The 19,917-nt window shown below is 36.6% G+C and overlaps 1 protein-coding gene across 1 annotated transcript; it reads right to left on the reverse strand.

Annotated features, from left to right (window-relative positions):
• Positions 1-1,362: 1,362 nt before the first annotated feature.
• LOC121855475 (vesicle-trafficking protein SEC22a-like) lies at positions 1,363-19,368 on the reverse strand. The gene is made up of 7 exons (XM_042350439.1): positions 19,030-19,368; positions 15,620-15,801; positions 11,884-12,047; positions 8,859-9,119; positions 7,564-7,688; positions 6,298-6,366; positions 1,363-6,026 (listed from the first exon to the last, which is right to left on the reverse strand). Exons 2-7 carry the CDS (start codon positions 15,799-15,801, stop codon positions 5,826-5,828), a joined length of 1,002 nt encoding a protein of 333 aa, XP_042206373.1. The 5' UTR covers positions 19,030-19,368; the 3' UTR covers positions 1,363-5,825.
• Between the last annotated feature and the right edge of the window lie 549 nt (positions 19,369-19,917).

The raw sequence follows: 19,917 nt of genomic DNA on the forward strand, positions 1-19,917 counted from the left end.
CATTATTATGTTCATAAATGCTTCAGATTCATCAGTCTGAATCCCAGGGTTCATGGTTTGGGTGGAGAGGAGAACTGACTTTAGTAGTTGACTGTACAACAAAAATAACTGAAGTGTATCATGACTAACCTATTGTAATTACAGTATGTATATAGATGTTTCCATTCTTAAGTTTAATATTTTTTGTGTCTTTGTCTTAGTAGAAGAGGACTGAATCATATATATATATATATATATATATATATATATATATATATATATATATATATATATATATATATATATATATATATATATATATATATATATATATATATATATATATATATATATATATTACAGTACCTACCCACTCCCGCCAAAGTACACGTGCTCTGAGTATTTCTCGTGTCCCATATTACAATGTATAGAAAAAGTAAAAATGTGACCTATGAATGTGGAAAAGGTTTTGTCTGTTGTCTCTGTTTTGAGTAAAGGACTTGTCTCACAGAATACAGAAGGGTGGAGCAGCCAAGCATATACAGCACACACCTGTTCTACGGATAGCTGATTCGAGCCAAGGGTACCTAACTTTACAGGGGAAGTGAAGGGATTCAAAGTGCAATTGTGACCACACTGCTTCTTTGTACACTATATCCTTGTTAATTCGACAAAAATGGGGCACCGGGTCACTCGAATTACCGAAAAATGCAAATTAACTGAGTTCGGAATACGGTATTTTGACATTAGTACTGTACTGTATTTGACAATTCCGAATTTTTGTGTTCAATTATTTGTTCATTTTCAGTTGTTTTTGTGCCTTGCCTAGGCTGCCACATAAAATAATCTACTGTATTTATAATGACTGTGCAAACAAATACTTTCTAAATGTGCATACAGTAATAATAAAATAAATAATACAGTAATTAAGCAATGTAACACTGCGAGGTGAGCTGACCATATGAGGGGTGAGGTGACTAGGCAAGAGGTGAGATGATGAGGCAGGAGGTGCAGTGATATGACAAGGCACTTACACAGCACACACATTATCAGCACTACTAAACCATCGTCTTATAAAATTTTAATTTCTGTTTTAAAATTCATTGATACATGATGGCTCGATTTGGCTACTTTTGGCACTTAGACAACTGATCAGTGAATAATCCAGGGCATATGGCAGTGCATTATACACTACAAAAATAAGCTCTGATAAATACGCTATACTGTAATATTATTTACTAAGTGCTGTGGTAAACACCAACCCTCCTGACCAGTGACAACAACAGTGCTTGAGAGATGGTGAGCAACAGTGTTAGGGACCAGTGGCACAATAGCTCATCTGGGGTTTGAGTGTGTGTGTGATTTTTTTTTTTGGTGGGGTGGGGGGAAGTTATTTATTTTTCAATAATGTTTTATTAACCCACTATCAAATGAACCGAAATAATATGGGAATTATGGTGAAATTGCATATTGTCATTATAAAAGGATCGTGGGCTGCTGAGTGGGAGTTGGTGAGTTGTCCTCCCTCCTCTGCTACACACCAGTTTTATACAGTATTGTACTGTATCGTAACAGTTGGGATTGCCTGAAATTTATTTAACGAGCCTGTCACAGGACCACTTTTGAGCCCACAGAATGACCAGAAATCGCGAAGATATTTTTTCCCGGGCGCTATTCATGGCTAATTGTCAAACATGTATTCAAATGATGCCTTCCTATGTAAGAAAAGGGCTGGGAAATCACACACACACAAAAAAAAAGAAAAAAAGAAAAAAAGAAAAAAAGAAAAAAAAAAGTTATTCTGACAAATACAGTAGGCCCTTAACATACGCGGGTTTAACATACACGGGTTTGCAAATAAGTGGATTGCCGCCGGAGGAATATAGATTAAAATCGCGCGCGACACCACATACTGCACACCGCCTTCCACACCACACACACACATATCGCCCGCCACGCCACCCTGCGTTCCCTCAGTCATTCAGTCTCGCTGTAACCACGCTTGTGTTGACATCAGCATTGTAGTTGCTACCCACATTTACCATGGTCCCTAAAAGATCATCAAAGACATCAGCTGGAGCCAACCCTAAGTGTCAGAAGAAAGTGATGACTCTGCAGGAGAAGGTGGAGTTGCTGAATAAGTTACGGTGACGATATGGAGGCGGAAGGATAGAGCGGGGACGAGTGGTGACGCTCTGGAGGCTGGAGCAGGGATGAGTGGAGATGCCAGCCAGTACATTATTAATTGTTTTTATAGCTCTTTTTGCATTTTAATATTAAATAAAGTGTTTGTAAACATGTACATAGTGTTTTTCTTTACTTACCGGTAAATAAGGACACGGGGGGCCAGGGGTGTTTTTATGGGGGGGGGGCACCAAAAATACGCGGATTCTTAACATTCACAGGTATCTCCGTTAACTAACCCCCGCGTATGTTAAGGGCCGACTGTATAAGCAAAAAGTGAGAATTTACTGTCGATTCCTCTTCATGAAACAGTCAATATAAAATGTACATGGCAAGAAAGATTTAATCATGAGGAAGACAATGATAAAATTAGAAAAAAAAACAATGGTAAATGTAATGGAGTTACAGGATAAAGGTAAAAATAGGTGGTGGTTACGTGTGCAGTCACTGAAATGATTATACACATATTTTTTCCTTTCTAATATTTTGTTGAAATCTTTTGAAAGTAGTTTTTATGACATAATTACTGTACACATACTAAGGAAGAGAAATAGACCAGTTAGAAGCTTCTGTGACAAAAACTAAATTTTTGGCAATAAAATTTCCACTTACTCCTCAAACGAGGTAGGCCTTAGGATGTGGACGACAATGGATTTATGAATACGTATCAAATAAGCACAGTATTCATTATAATTCACCATATGCATGCCTCTATTGCACTACATTTTATTATCACTTATTTTTCTAAACTAGGCCTATATATTACAACTTGCTTTTGTCTGGTATTTGCGACTGTACAGTATTGTGAGTAGTCATTTCACCGTCTCGTATATTAAAATATATTTCACTACGGGTATTTCATTATAAATATTTCACTACGCATCACTTTATCACTTCATAAAAATAAATATCCTGGTTGTAAGTGATAAATATATACCTGTATTGAGATAGCGGAAATAAGATCACGGTGGCCATTTTTAAATCACGCCTGGTACCCACCGTTTAGGAAGCCAGATGCACACTGGTGACTGTGGCACAATAACGCCTAGCCTACTGGACCTAGATGGGTTGCCACCTAGCCTTATGACTTGGTTCCGCACAGGAGAGTGGTGTTAAAATTTTAAGTAATTTGGCCAAAACTTTTACAGAAAATGAAAAGAACGCCATACTGGCATGTCTGATCGCGAGGCAAAAGTTTTGTTAACATTAAATCAAAATGCCACTTATGCATCTGTGATCCCAAGTATTAATATAATTTATTTTCTATTCCTAAAATTTATTCGCCTTAATCTACAGTATTTCAAAATCTATTCCTATAATAATAATCGACTTTTCGGAATCGCTCGGTTATTTCAGATTCATTCCAAATTCAAACTGTTTAATTAATTTTTTGGGGAAAAAACATACAAATTCAGCCGAAATCCGAATTAACGAGGGTACAGTGTATACTGAAGGCTTAGTCTACTTTGTGCTGTATTCACATGTCCCTAATGGGTATCAGGCCTATGGAACCGACTTTCACTTTTTTATATACGGGTAAGAGAGATATGGTCTTTCACATATACACAAAAATTTAACGGGTATTGTGGTTATGTTGAGCTAAATTATGATCAGACTGTGCAGGGATAAACTATTTCTCTGAGTGGCCAAAAAACTGTCTTGAAGTTGTGGGAAAAAAATCACACTTGTAGATATAACGGTATCAAGTCCAAGCCAACCTACCATTGTAACCATAACAAATCCTCTCTCAAACAAATACTTCATACACCGTCTGCTACCAAAGTGATGCCAGAAAGCAAGTACAGTATTGTTTGCCTGTACCTATTAAGAAAAAGATGAAAAAGATGAATGTAAAGTACTGTGAGGAACAAGGCCATTGAGTTTACCTGTGTAACTCTTTGTTATTATTAGAATTATAAAAAAAAAATAAAGAACATTAGGGAAATAAGAATGTGGGTTGAGAAAAAATGAAGTGCATGTTCGGATTAAAGTTTTTTGATAAAGAAAATGAGTAAAAAAAAGTTTCTGGAAAAAGGGAAAAATTTATTTGTGACAACTATGGATTTACTATATTAATACATCTGATAGAACAGCTTAACCGAATGTGGGAAATATTGAACACATCTAAAGTAAATGAGAAACTGTTGAATGCTGTTCCAAAGTTTACAGGGGGGGAGAAGCATGTGTACGAGTGTCAGTGAGAGAAAGAAACCGATTCCCAATGAATATAGAACTACAGTATACGTTAAAGTTGTGGAATATCACCAGTGTCACCATCGTTTAGTATTGTGGGTGATATAATAATAGAAAAGTTTAAAATCTTAATGAATGAGTTTAAAAGAGTGAGCATTGGGAGAAAGTTGAATAATATGAAGAAAGAAAAAGTGATGAAAACTATAGAGGGGAGACGAGAGAAAAATAACTGATAGCTCGAACGGACACAGAATGAAAGAAATTAAGTGTTTTGAATGCAGTATCTAAGAGTGGAAAGAAATAATTGGTGGATTGGGGAATGTATGGAGAGTGAATCTGTGTCAAAGGAAGCAAAGCTGGGCATGTACAAGGGAATTGTTGAGTTGACATGAATATAAAGGCATAAAGCTTAGTAGACTCTTGATGTAAGAAAAAGGAGCAAATCAGAAGCAAAAGAAATGATGTACTTACAAGTACAAATATTACAAGGCGTAGACTGCTTGCACAGAATACAAGTACAGAAACAAAGAGATGCAAAAGTGAAAGAAGTGTTGGCCAGAGCATGTATCAAGATCTCCTGAGGTACTAAAGACAGAGACCACATAAAGGGAAAGATTAGTAAAAGGTATATAATTCAAAAGATGGCTGGTAGGAGGGATAGAGGCAGAGCAAGATGATATAATGGGGTGTTAGATGCACTAGGAGTGAAGGGAGGTGGATATTCAGAAAGTAATATGTTTGAATGACCAGAGAGCATGAATAGTTTTTGGAGGTTTATGTGCAACTGACTTGTGATGCCAGGTACTGTAGTGTGGACAAGAGAACATAACAGCAGTAAAGATAAATAACTGGGACCGTACTGTATTATAGAAGGGACTGGCTTTAGAGGGCAAAGAAAAATTATATAAACAGTAACATTTAAATTAGGAATGTTGTGTATCTCCTTGGGATATACATCTTCTTGTTTTGTATTTATGACCAATATAAATAATCGTGTCTTCATACATTACAAAAACTTTAATGAACATCGTCAAATTCAGCCAGCACGTGATCTAAAACACATACTGTATATATTTAGTTATTTGTTCCAGACTTCACAAGTACTGTACAACAATTTTAAATCTCCAAACTGTATTCAGAAATATATTCCCACCCAACAAGCTAAATTTAATCTGTTCTTAACTGGTTAGCTCAATTGACCGGGTAATTTTGCACATCAGGGATTTGAATATAACTCCTAAAAATAGGTTTTAGGGAATGAAAGTCTAGGTTGATAAAAATATTACTACTGTACTGTACATATTACTTACCCTATGAGAGACATCTACCTAATATCCCACATAAAAAAATAACAGTCCTAAGTATATCCTCCATTGAGAAATATCATTATTTCTTGTGTGAATGATGGAACACAATTAGCACAAGAAATCTGGGCCGGCTAAACACTTTTATAAGACTAGAAACACAACTCACACGTGAAATCTGGGTAACTTTCTTTCAAAAGGCCTACGAAAAGTAGCGACCATGAGAGATAAAGAAACAAAAATATAAACCAAACATATCCACATATCTCTAACGTCAAAAAGGAACCCATTTAGAATTAACACGAGTATTGCACATCCCAGTGTCCCAAGTTTTCGGAACTTATTGTATTTCCGTAACATGTGGACCTGCAAAAAAAAAAAAAATAAAACATTAGTGACTACACGAGTCTCATTTTCTGACTAAATCTAAAGAAGATAATTTCCTTTAACATTTTCAATAAGTGGCACAAGCTTTTAATACTAACGATGGAAAGTTTTGTAAAGAAAAAATAATACTGCAGTACTGATTTCACATATACTGTACTGTAGTCTGGTGTAGCCAAATAATGCACCGAGGAATATGAAGAATACTGTACAATCACATTTCCAAAAAGAAACAAAAGTGTTAATATCTAACCTGCATGATCTGAAATACCATCTCTGTCAGGAAGAATATGCCATGCCAGGGTGAGGAGCCATCAAGTTCCTGACACAAATAAACATATCCTGAGTAGTACTTAAAACTAATCAAGAAAAGGTAAAATTCTTCACCTCGTGATTATTACACTTTAAAATATCTAACACATAATTAAGGAAGCATTTTTCTAATCTTACAAGAATTTCCCACTATGATGAAGGGTCACAAAAATCTAAGAGAAATGCAAGTTATCCTCCGTTTATTTCCTGTTTTTCATTCTAACTGTCATAACAAATGTATTCTGCTCAAAGATTACTCTTCCCAAACATGGCCACCAAGTTATCCATCTGAGGTACTCCTTTTACTTCACATGGCCTTGGAGGTACAGCACATTAAAGGAATTACTGTACGTATATACATTGATAGAAATGAAAAATGCCACTATTATCTTAATTCTTGAAATAAGTTCCAATATCCAGTACCTGTATGTTGGTGTCCTTTAAGACCAAATATTACAGTCAAGGTACATAAGAAAGGTAACACCATATTGGCTTGGTGAGAATCTGAGTTGGCAATTTTTTTTTACTTGGCCCCGCCCTGTTGGTCATCTGGCTTCTAGAATACATGAGCATTATTATGAGATTGAGTTTCTGGTCCGAATTTGGACTTAACGGGCACCAATTTACAAATACCAAGAGGGATTATTTATAAACTACAGTATAAAAAATGTAAAGTTCGTTTATGTATTCAGATGTTATTTTAATACAGTACAAGTACAGTACAGTATATGAACAGTGTAACAAATGCACAATTAAAATTAAATGTAATTAATGAAACTGAGCAGCATTTTTTTTTTTCAATTTAGAACTTGAACCATGTCAAACTGTACTGATTGTAGAAATTATCAAAACTCATGCTCTATGTTTTGTCATAAACTACTGTACTGTATATAAATCATTGTTTACACCAAATGCTGCAGCATCTTTACTCAATCACTCCTTTCAGAAACACGTGGATATTTATGTACCGTAATGCCTAGAGCTCAGGTATCTGTACTCATACATGGAAGATATTCACAGAAATGTCAATATGAAGTTTATTTACTTAAATTTTTGCTTTATATAACCAAAACCTTATTGTATTATTGTCCTTCAATCATTGTCTTATCCTCCTAACCACTTGTCAGACTACCAGTTAAATAATATATGTACTGGAAGGAAGCTTAAGTATGAAATATTCCTTAGAAAACCCACTGAAATGGCTTACCTCTAGACTGGACATGCTGATGGCAACCGCTCCTCTGTATATATCAAGGAACACACACGGGGCAGCCAGGACGACGGCCAACCAACCATACCAAGAGATAGGTCTCAGTCTTAAAGTAACACCCACTAGAACAAGATATAATGGATATATGTAATTAAGAGTCAAGATTTAAAATTGGCTTAAGAGTTCATTCCTGGTCTCTCTGTCTTCATATTTAAAGAAAAAAATACAATCATGCTGCCAAAAGTATTAACAATAATAATAATCATAAATCTGTCAAAGACAGTACAGTAAATGTCTCCATTAACTCTTCCACTTTTACATAAATTCTCATAACTCTGTGTGGCCTGTTTGTATTTTCTAGCAGTTTATATGTCCTGTATCTTACTGTACCAATATAATACAGTACAGTAGTTTACTAAATCTTCATAAGTCACTGAGTCAAATTTTTCACACATGTTCTAGCTTCTCACCTCCTCTATCACATTAATAATATATTTCATAAAGGACTGAAGGTGAGTCAACTCACTCATCAGCCACATATGATCCACATCACATATCTAGGGTTGAGCCATGGGAGAGAGAGAGATTGGTATAAGAGATGCAAGTTTGGTGAACAATGAGAGAGAAGAAAGAGAAAAAAAGAAAGAATTGAATTACACTACCATTTGAGATTTCATACTTTTTCCAAACTTATAAACATTTGTCTGATAACCCCAACGTATACAAATTAAGATGAATCCTGAAATTAATAGTTTCCCTAAGTTTTAATTTTGTGATAAAGGCTCCACAGGAGCACTCCATCTTGGTACACTTCCTTCTCCACATCTTTGGAAAGACTTCTTCTCTGTGCATATCTTTTATGAATACCAATGGTACAGTGGTAGAGTGATTGCCTCACAACATAGATTCATCCCATTCTTGGGTTAAATGTGAAAAGAATATTATCCAGTGTCTCTCAATCATCACAGGTTCTCTTCAGGCACTCCAGTTTCTTCCTGTATCTAACAATGAACCCATGGGGATGGCCTTAACTGGACCTCTAGGTACAGTTGATTGGCTTACCCACTATAAATAGAATCATCAATCAATCAATACAGTATCTTCACTCTCGATCTGCAGAATTCACCAAATTTCTACAGTATCACGTCATTCACATCCAACGCACAGAATAAAATAATAATGATAATAACAGGTGGAATAATAACCATAAAATTACAGCATAAATTAATGTACAGTACAGTACTGCACCTATCATTAATAATAACCAACTGTGATAGAATGGTCTTACATACCTGTTGAAACATCCTTGTTGATGATGACACCATTTGCTACAGTACCATTTGATAAACCAAGAGTTTTTGGGGAGTGAGATGCAGTACTGACATTTGATGGCCTCGATGTTACAGACGGAGATGGAGGCGGCTCTAACTGGTGCATCTTAATGTAGGACGGAGGGTGGAGGTTGAGGTCTGTGGTCATTTCTGCTAAGTTTAATCTGGAGGCAAGAGCTCGGGTGCTGTTGTACTTCTGCCTTGTCTTCTGAAGGAAGGTGTCTGGAAAAATGCTCATATTGACATTTTTTTTTAAAATGACTATGTTTTGTTTACATATAGAACACCAAGGAAACACAAATTGGAAACAATATTCTAAAATCAGACATCGTAAGCTCTACATATTTTTATCTACAGTACATTATATAATAAGTTTCTAAAATGCCCATAAGAGGAAACACATGAAGTCGGAAACAACAAACAAACACAAAGTTGGAGACACATGGTAACTGGGATCAAGTGCAGAGAGGTGGGAATGAGTCAGAGGCAGCGCACAGAGCCTTCTTGTGGCAAGCAATCGCACCACTCTACTGCCCGCCAAATTCAAAACAGCTCTGCCGCTCCTACCCCAATCGTGGGATATCCACGGTATCAACAAAACTTGTGGGGTACTTCCCCTATATGTAATCGTCGGTTATTGGGACACCGGTTTTCAGGGTATACCTGTAATAATGACATTACGTGCCATCACAGGGGGTTGAAATACAGTAAGTCCTCACTTAACGTCGTGGTTCCGTTCCTGAAAACCGCGACGTTAACGGAATCAATTTTCCCTGTAAGAAATAGATAAAATACGGGAGTTACGTTCCCCAGCCTTCCTTTGCCCCATAAAATACATTACATATACAGAAATGCAATGGCATTTTTATAGAAAATAGTATACGTATATATAAATAAATTAAATCATTTTGTATTGTACTCAATGATGGACGGAGGTGGTGGAGCTAGTGTGTGGTGGGTAGTGGAGCCTTGCATTTTCATAGCAAGGCAAATGATCTTACATTGCTTCTTCACAACACTAGCATCAGTAGCACTTGATGGATGCTTGGAAGCCATTTCAAATGGTTAGAGTACAGTATAAAGAACAAAAACACTTAAACACTGGGGATGCTTGGGGACACCGTGACGCTTCGTGGGTGAGAGCGTAGCGCACCAAGATGAGAGAGGGTGATGCACCATACAAAGTAGTCTGTGATGACGTTATACTGAATCGGTGGGACGTTATCCGAAGCTTGGGTATCTAAAGAATAGCGACATTATAACGAAACAACGTTATCGGGGGCATTGCTAAACGAGGACTTACTGTACAGAATTAGGTAAGTAAAGTCGCCACACAGATAATTTTAGAAAGACAGATCATTCTTTGAAAGATATATTGCATTTCAAAACATTATACAGTACAGGACATAAACAATACTGTATACTTGATATGACTTACAATGGAATCAATCAAAAATATAAAAATTAATTAATCAAATGCTACTGATGATTTGTCAAGCTGATGCCATAACTTTTACCTGACGAGAATTATCCATACACTATCATTATAATCCTATGCCTGGAATAATGATTATCAGTTACAGGTCTCCCCTGATTTACGATCTCCCTATCTTGGATATTCCATTTTAACGATGGTGATATCTTAAGACCATCTCCCTATTTGTGATGTAACCAGTCAGCATGAACTATGGTAATCGTCCGGCCAAAGTAGAATATGAAATGCATCTCTCAGTGCACTTGTCAGCTGCAGTCTACCCGCAAGTTTAGTTCCCTGGTGATCACATATGATGTGATTGTGTAGCTCAACGATTATCCGTCAATATTGGTGGTGTTGCTTATCAGTTTTTTATTTATTTATTTTTTTACAGTGAGAGAACATCATTAACATTCACAATGTACTCTGTTTTGGTAACTGTGAAGTTATTTTTACTATGTTTCTTTGTGACTGTACAGTGCTTTACTCCTGTTGTTGTGACCATGATGTGAGCAGTGTTGGCTGCAATAACATTATCGTTCACTCTGTTTTTGTGACTGAAGTGAGCTGTGTAGCTTTGAAAATGTCTGGGTAGGCCAAGGCACCCAGGAAAACCATGTCTCTGGAGGTGAAGCTTGACATTGTGAAGCAGCATGAGACTTTGCAGAGGCTTTGTAGGAGTCAGAGTGGTGTCTCCACTCCACCTACAAGAGTCCTCTTAGCCTTGAAGGGGCATGTGATGATGACCAGGCTTGTTCTTTAATGATGTGGTACATGTTGTTTGCGTTGTAGGAATAATATTGGTGTACGATTTTTTTTTTTTTTTCGGTGAAACATGTAGGTGTTCAACTGGCTGGGAAAGTACAGTATCCCATTGAACCACATGTTATAATGATCCTGATTTCTGATACCTGTATTTCGACCTGTGATGGGTTTTTCAGGAACACAACCCCACCATAAATAGGGGGATGCCTGTACATACAAGTGTTCAAGTGCTGTACATTATATAGACTGACAATGCAAATAGTATGATGTGTGAATGATGACTGATTTTGTAAACTGTGTACAGTATACAAGTTGATGACATAAGTAAGTGTGTGATGAATATTTCTACACACACTGTTTTTGCCCTTTCTTACACTTGTTCAGCACCACTCTCTTAGTACAGTATTTCCCTCTTCTCTCCTGAACCTTCTATACCCTCTTGTTCCACCCCTTATAAATAGGATCTGCTATGAGCTCTTGTAAATTACTGTACTGGTCTGGAACAAGATATACAAATTTAAATCTTATTCATGGATGGCTTCTGATGTTTTAACATTTGTGTAATAAAGACAACAGTGAAGTAAATGCAATTATAGACAAAAAATATTTCTTGAGTACCCGTACTGTATATTACAGTATTTTTCTATTTATCTTGTGGCTGTAAGAGATACTTATTTTGTAATTATGGTATTTATAATCTAAACCAAACAAAACTGTGCGACCTCAAGTATATTACACTTTTCTTACCAAATTCAATAAAAGCATAAGGTCTTCTGACTGACTTGACAACGGAGGCAGTGTAGAGAATATTAAACTCCTTCATCAATTCATCGAGGAAGCTGAAGGCAAGGATATGTGGGTAGTTTGGCTCACACACAACCACATAAGCAGTACAGTCATCTGTTACATAACTGTAATTAAAATAGAAACATATAAGTAAGTTCTGCAATCAGTACTGTACATCCATAAGCAATAACACAAAGCAGTTTTGAAGTGTAACAAACTTTTATCTCTCACATTAAGTTCACTCAGTGATAGAAGAAAATTATTGCAAGTCTCAAAAGCTATGAGTTGACAATTATTTCTCTGGAAAAAATACAATAAACAATAAGATGAAAATCAAGAAATCTTTGGGTGTCTGCCAAACAACACCTCTATTACTGCAGTCATCATCATCAACATTTTGCAGCCACTTTCCAAGCTTGCACACGGTAGTCACAATAACCTGTTAGCAGCTCTCCATGCAGCACAGTCTCTTGCAGTCTCTTTACTCTAATGTCATTATACTTACAACTTCTCCCCATGTCTTTCTTGGCCTACCCCTGGATCTCCTCCTCTTCACATTTAGGTACATGCACCTCTTGTCCCAATGTGTCTCATCCATTCCCTCTTTATGCCCAAACCATCTACAGCTGTCCCCTTAGCTCTGAATAGGACCTACCGTCTTTCAGCGTCACATTACATATCCACCTCACCATTCTCTTTTCAGCTTGCTTATGTCTACTTAAGTCATCCTTTTTAACTGCCCATGTTTCATTGCCATAAAACATCACACCAGCCTCATACATCCTTCATTTCACACAGAGGGGAGGTCCTCTTGCCATCAATATCTCATTCACTCTTTCTGCAGCTTTCATAACCTGATCAAGCAACTTCAGATTTTGTCACGCCTCCCACAATCACTCCTTAAATAACATTTACAGTATGTACTGTACAGATACAGGTATAGGATTAAGTATGGATAAATATGAAAATTTTGGTCTTGAAACTAGTAATAGGAAAGAGCCTAAAGTCTGTTTACTCGAAACTCTCAACTGATGCCTAGGGTCAGTTTGTAGCAAGGCAGATGATTGGCTGATGGACGGACACAGGAAAAGTCATTACAGTTTTGTATTTAATATATTGTACTGTTTTGATAATCTGAAATTTTAAGGAGTAATAACTATTCTGTGTTGACCTCTGATAATTTCCACACTTGGGGAACCCAAAATTATCACATATCAACACAGAATAGTTATTACAGTACTCCTTAAAATTTCAGATTATCAAAACAGTACAATACGTACATTAAATACTAAAGAACTGTAATGACTTGTCCCGTATCCATCCCCCAGTCAATCAGCTGCCTTGCTCCAAACTGACATAAGAACATAAGAACATAAGAATGGAGGAAACTGCAGCGGGCCTATTGGCCCATACTGGGCAGTCCCGTTTACACCCAACCCCTATTGCTCATATGAGCATCCAACCTATGTTTGAAGCTATCCAGCGTATTCGAGTTAATGATGATATTTGGTAACTTGTTCCATTCATCCACTACTCTGTTTCCAAACCAGTGTTTACCTATTTCACGCCTAAATCTAAATTTGTCTAATTTAAAACCATTGTTACGAAGTTCGCTCCTGGTTGGATAATTTGAGTACCTTTGTAATGTCCCTTTGTTTAGCCCTGTCTTCCACTTATACACCTCTATCAGGTCGCCCCTCGCTCTACGTCTCTCGAGGGAGTGCAAATTAAGATGCTTTAACCTGTCTCTATACTCAAGGTTCCTAATGCCCGGGATTAGTCTTGTCATTCTCCTCTGAATTCTTTCCAAGGATTCTATATCCATTCTGTAATACGGTGACCAGAACTGAACTGCGTAATCCAGGTGTGGTCTCACAAGAGCAAGATACAGTTTTAGGATGACCTCGCTAGTCTTGTAACTAACACTCCTTTGTATGAACCCAAGTACTTTATTAGCCTTGTTACGAGCAAAAACACATTGTTTACTTGGCTTAAGGTTCCTACTTATCATTACTCCTAAATCTCTGCAGTCGGATTTCTCTATGGCATCGTTGTTCATCTGGTATCTGGTTTCCCTGTTTACATCTCCTATACTGAGTACTTTACATTTGCCGACATTGAATTTCATCTGCCATTTTTCAGACCATTCGAAAAATTTGTTTAGATCTTCCTGTAGTTTTGCCGAGTCGTCAGATTTGATAACACGTCCTATTTTAGTGTCATCAGCAAATTTACTTATGTTGCTGTCTATGCCGATATCTATGTCGTTTATGTATATAATAAACAATAATGGTCCAAGTACTGAGCCTTGGGGAACTCCACTTGTGACGTTGCTCCAATGGGACTTAGTGCCGTTAATGCTCACTCGCTGTTTCCTGTCCTGTAACCACGCCCTAATCCATTTAAGGATGTCACCTTTGATGCCATGAGCTTCTACCTTTCTAATTAGTCTTTCGTGGGGGACTCTGTCGAAGGCTTTGCTAAAGTCGAGATATACCACATCATAATTGTGCCCCTCGTCCACTGATTCGAAAACTGATGAAAAGAATGTTAATAGATTAGTTAGGCAAGAACGTCCGCTTGTGAAGCCATGCTGGGAATCATTGATCAATCGGTGCTTCTCCAGGTGATTTCGAATAGAGTTTGAAATGATTGCTTCCAGTAATTTGCCTACTATTGATGTTAGACTGATTGGGCGGTAGTTAGAGGATAGTGATCTATCCCCCTTCTTGAAAATCGGTATTACATTCGCTATCCTCCAGGATTCTGGTACTACACCTGTTTTTAAGGACATGTTAAACAACTTTGCTAAGGGCATACTAAGCTCTTCCTTACATTCCTTTAATACTCTGGCAAATATCTCATCGGGACCAGGTGACTTATTAGGCTTTAGTTTGTCTATTTGCTTACTAACATCGTTACTAGTCACTACTATCTCACTTAATTTGTTTTCTTCACTATCTCTGAATAGAGTCGGTGCCTCGGGTATCACGTTTAGATTTTCGGTGGTGAAAACTGTTGAAAAATATTTATTCAAATTATTGCTCATTTCTCCGTCGTTATCAGTGAGCTCGCCGGAGTCTGACCGTATTGGTCCAATCTTTTCTCGTGTTTTAGTTTGATACATTTGGTAGAATCCTTTGGGGTTTGTCTTCGCCTCCCTTGCTATCCTTACCTCATTATTATCACTTGCAAGCTTCAAGTGAACAAACTACATTACTGAATAGTAATAGTTGTATCTATCTACCTATGCCCTACAGGCTGGAATAAATGAGGAAGTAAAGGTCAAGTTTTGGGAAGAGTTGCTGCCAGAGTTGTAAAGTAACAAAATAATTTTACTTGAGCACTGTACTCAAGTAACATTTTGGGTATGTATTTACTTTTTAAAAGTACTTAATTTTCACAGTACTTGAGTACTGTATGAATGAGATACTTTTTTACTTCTACTGTACTTAAGTACATTGAACTTTGGATACTTTTACTTCTAGTTGAAGAATATTTTGTCAATGTAACAACACTCATACTTAAGTAACAAAGTCCAGTACTTTTTACAACTCTAGTTGCTGCTTGCAGTATTGGATGTGTTCATACAGTATACCCTGTATATGGTGGAGCTGGTAAGTGATATGTTAGAAACAACTTATCTTAAAGAGAGATAAAGGCCAAAAGTAATCTACAATATATATTTCTAACTTACTGTACAGTTATTTCCTCAGCCTGGAGACAAACACGCTTGCCAAACTTGGACAGCTGTTTCCTTAATAATTTGACACATCTCTTTCCCTCCTGCATACATGGGTCGGCATCACTAGCAAAGTCCGTGGTTGCAGAGAGTGGAGTGCCATCCGCTAACCGTGCTAAACATGCATATACAATCATCTGGCGAGAAAGATACACACACAATACTGTTAATACAGGCTACACTTTATACCATATGTAAGATTTGTCCATAACTTCCCAGCCTAATTATTTCAGGAAATGCATTCAATCGAATTCTAGATAATTCTGAAAGAATTTTTTGATGAAATTGTCAGGTATCCAGTACAGTATCTTGTTAAGTGAAAACACATTAAGTGAAAATAATAATCACATAGGAAAACATGTATGTGTGTCAGTCAGAGCTGTAGCTCCAAGACCATAAAACCTACTGCGAGACCTGAAACTTTGCAAGTATTGTATACAAAGGGGACCCTTGGGGTGTGTACCTAGGGTTACTTTTTAGATTTGTTTAAAAAATATTACCCCACCCCTTTGTGCATGCAATTAGGAAGGATTTCTCTCTCCTCCCTACAAACTACAGTAGAGGACATTTCATCATAGAACATAAATGCTTTCTTACCTCATAAAAAAAAAAAAAAAAAAGTTCTCGAGCAATATGTTTTATGTGATATCACTTTTACGTCTGCAGAAAGGACTCCAACCACAATCTACCTGCCATGTTCGTCATATACAGTATCTTGGCCCTGGTTCTTTTCATTGATTTTTGTTGTTGTTAGAATATTGAGATACAATTCAAAATAAATGCTGATAACCACAAGGAAACAAGAAAACACGAAGTTCCCAAGCACTTTTGTGTAATACGTATCTTCAGGGGTGAGTACAGTCTGTACTCACCCCTGAAGATGTGTATTACACGAAAGCTCTTGGAAACTTCGTGTTTTCTTGTTTCCTTGTGGTTATCAGCATATACAGTAATACCCCGCTTTAAACGGTTTCACTTTCCGCGATTTCGCATTTACGCGGTACCTAGCCAGAACTGGACTTTCACTTTACGCGGTGCATCTACTCATATACGCAGGAAGCGGCGCGGGCAGGATGCGCACAAGGTCGCCACCCACCACAGCCGGCCCAAGTCAGTGATAGTGATAGTGAGGATATGGACTTATATGGACTTTGAGGGGTTTGACAAAGAGGCCCTGCAAGCCTATGTGGTGGATAGTGATACAATTGATACAAGTGATACAGGTGAGGGCCAATAATCTGCCCTCTGCCTCGGAACCAACCCCCCATCCCTGTGTGCCCAGCCATCTTTTCTACTAATGTAAGTGTTAAAAAAACTAATATTATTGATATTTCTCTTAATTATTAATTGTGTGTGCATACCATCATAAAATTAAGATGTAATTTTTACTACAACGTAGGTATTGTGTCTGAAAAAGTGGAGTTTGGGGGTCGGGCCAGTCTCTATTGGAATTAATCCCATATGTTCTGTTGTTCGCTTTACGCGGTTTTCACTTTCAGCGGTACCCCATGGGTTCAATTGACCGCGTAAATCGGTGTACGACTGTACATGGATCACGTGGACCAACAGTGATTTATTTGCAATACAATATAAATGTAGTATTTTAGGTAGGTTTGGTTAGGTTTGGGTTTGCTTGGTTTGGTTAGGTTAGTTTAGGTTATTTAGTTTGGTTCATTTTAAGGACAATGCAGTACAAGTTACGTTCCTGAGGCTTGTTCGTAAATCTTGTAGATATCAAACATACTGTAAAAAAATAAAATAAAGTGTAGTTATACCCCAGTAATAAATACAGCACATTACCCTACAGCATATCTTACAAGCCTTTAGCAGTACTGTACAGTATTTAATGTATAAATAGCTTATTTTAATTTTGTTGGTTTGAACAGTCAATTGGCCATATGGACAGGTTTGTTCATATCTCTGAAAGTTCATACATTAAAAGTTTATTCATTGAGGAGCACCAGTAAATTATTAATGATCCCTCTTGGCAACTGTGAACATTTATGAAGTACTGTACTGTACATACTAGTTACATTTTATAAAAACTGGTTCACAAAATGACTCAAACTAGCCTACCCTAACCTAACCTCTAAACAAACTTAACTGTCCTTAAATACTATCTAACCAGGGCAACACAAGTACTGTATATAATAATAAAAAAAAATTAGGCCCATTGAACCTCCACACTATCACTGAGGGGACAATGTGGCACTGTACAGTATTGGATATCGGTTGGTGCCGCATCTGTTAATTGAAGCCTAAAGAAATTTTAAAATCTATATCACGCAAAACATATTGCTCTCGCAATTTTTTTTTAAATTTCATAAGGTAAGAAATCCTTTACAGGTAAAGATTAATTTTATGCCTGAATGGGAATTCAATTACTAAAATAGTTTCTTCTTATGTTTTTCATTGTGATTTGAAAAAATCTGACCTTTTGTTAATGTCTGTTAGATGTAATTGGGACAGGAAGAGGATACAACAATACTGAAGGATTTTAAGTTCACTAAACACATTTTCACGAAACATTATACAGGTATTTAAATTTCTTTCACGTGAACTTCACATGATCTGCTTGGACCAAAATTTCATCTAGACATATTCAGCAGTGTCATGCTTCCCTTGTGACTTAAACACCGAAAACATGCGAAAACAAGAGTGTCGCCAACGAAAACATGCAAAAACAAATGGAGAATTGCTTTCCATCACCATCGGTTAAATAAATTAAGTTTTTTATAGGATTAGGATTTTCCTAAGTTAAGAAAGGTTAAGTCAGGTATTCAAAGTTTTTTTACCCAACATTTTCCCTCATCTTCAGAGCCCTGCCTGCTTTGTGCAAATCATATTTCATATACTGTACATTAGAAGGTAAAGGTGTAGACAATGGCTACCACCAGATGGAATTGTCCGAATTGGTTTAAATTTTTTATACACTAATATCATGATATTAAACACAAAAATGGAAACGACTACACCGTTATCCATTAGAATCACAATGAAAAACTTAAGAAATAAATATTTTAATAATAGAATTCCCATTCAGGCATAAAACGAATCTTTACCCATTTATATTCTATGGTGAAGTGTCCTACAGTAAGTAGTTAAGGCGTGTAACTCATCTAGACTCTAACCCTATTATCAAGATGAGAAACACCAATTCTTCTTGACCAAGTCCCTAAAACATCTGGTACAGATGACCAAAAACACTACTGTTAATCTTACTTTAAATAACGAGAATCATTTTGTATCTATACCTAATAGCATAAAACACTAGAACAAGAACTTTGCCTGACCTTCACATCCAGATTATAGCACTTGAATCTATGACAACAACATATGACTCACATGTTGTGGGGATTACACACCTTATCATAAAAACCACCACAGAATTCAGTTAATTTGGCCCACTAACACGTGATATATTTTCAGTGTAGACAAAGTTTTGGAGGCTTGGAAGTGAAGGAAACAATACAATAAGGTAGTTGAGCCGCCCACACTATTGCCCTTAGGTCGCTGTCGTGTCAAGTAATCAGCTGGAGTTTGTTTACATCTGCTACGACCTTCATCAACAATCTCTCTTTGTAGATTTTAATTCATTTCCATTATCTTCTTTATTATTATTAATGCCATGCTAAGTACAGGGCATTCAGTAAACCTAAAAATTTTGGAGAATCATGGACGAGCATTAAAATTGACCCCGAGTCCCAACTAAATTCTCAAAAGTCACACAGGGATTCAGCTTAAAAACTCACGGCTCCAATACATTTTTAATGACTCAAACTGTTATATCTATAAGTTACATAGCACGATAAACAATTCAGTAATAAATAGTGATAATAAAACATATATATTAGTTAATTAAAACATAAAGCTTTATTTTCGACGCTCACTCTGAAATGATATACCACACCATGAGAATTTATGATATATATTACTGTACGACGAATGAGAATATTTTTTTATCTTATTCGTCAGGTTAATATAAATGAAAGACCGAGTACAACGATGGCCATAACAAAGTAATAAAGAAACAATGAACTGTATTAACGACCAATAAGGACAGAGTGAAATGATAGATTTAAGTGACAATGCCTAAATGAGTAATCCTCAATAAAATACTTGCCCTTGGTTATTCATGTACTGTATATACACACAGTAGTATTTCCATTTACATAATATGGTAGGTATTGTTTATCTTGGAAGAATTTAATTATATGTTAAAAAATAATGTCAATAATTTTTTAAAGACTTCG

Source organism: Homarus americanus, unplaced genomic scaffold (genome assembly GCF_018991925.1).
Source record: "Homarus americanus isolate GMGI-L3 unplaced genomic scaffold, GMGI_Hamer_2.0 scaffold48406, whole genome shotgun sequence".
Classification (NCBI taxonomy): domain Eukaryota; kingdom Metazoa; phylum Arthropoda; class Malacostraca; order Decapoda; family Nephropidae; genus Homarus; species Homarus americanus.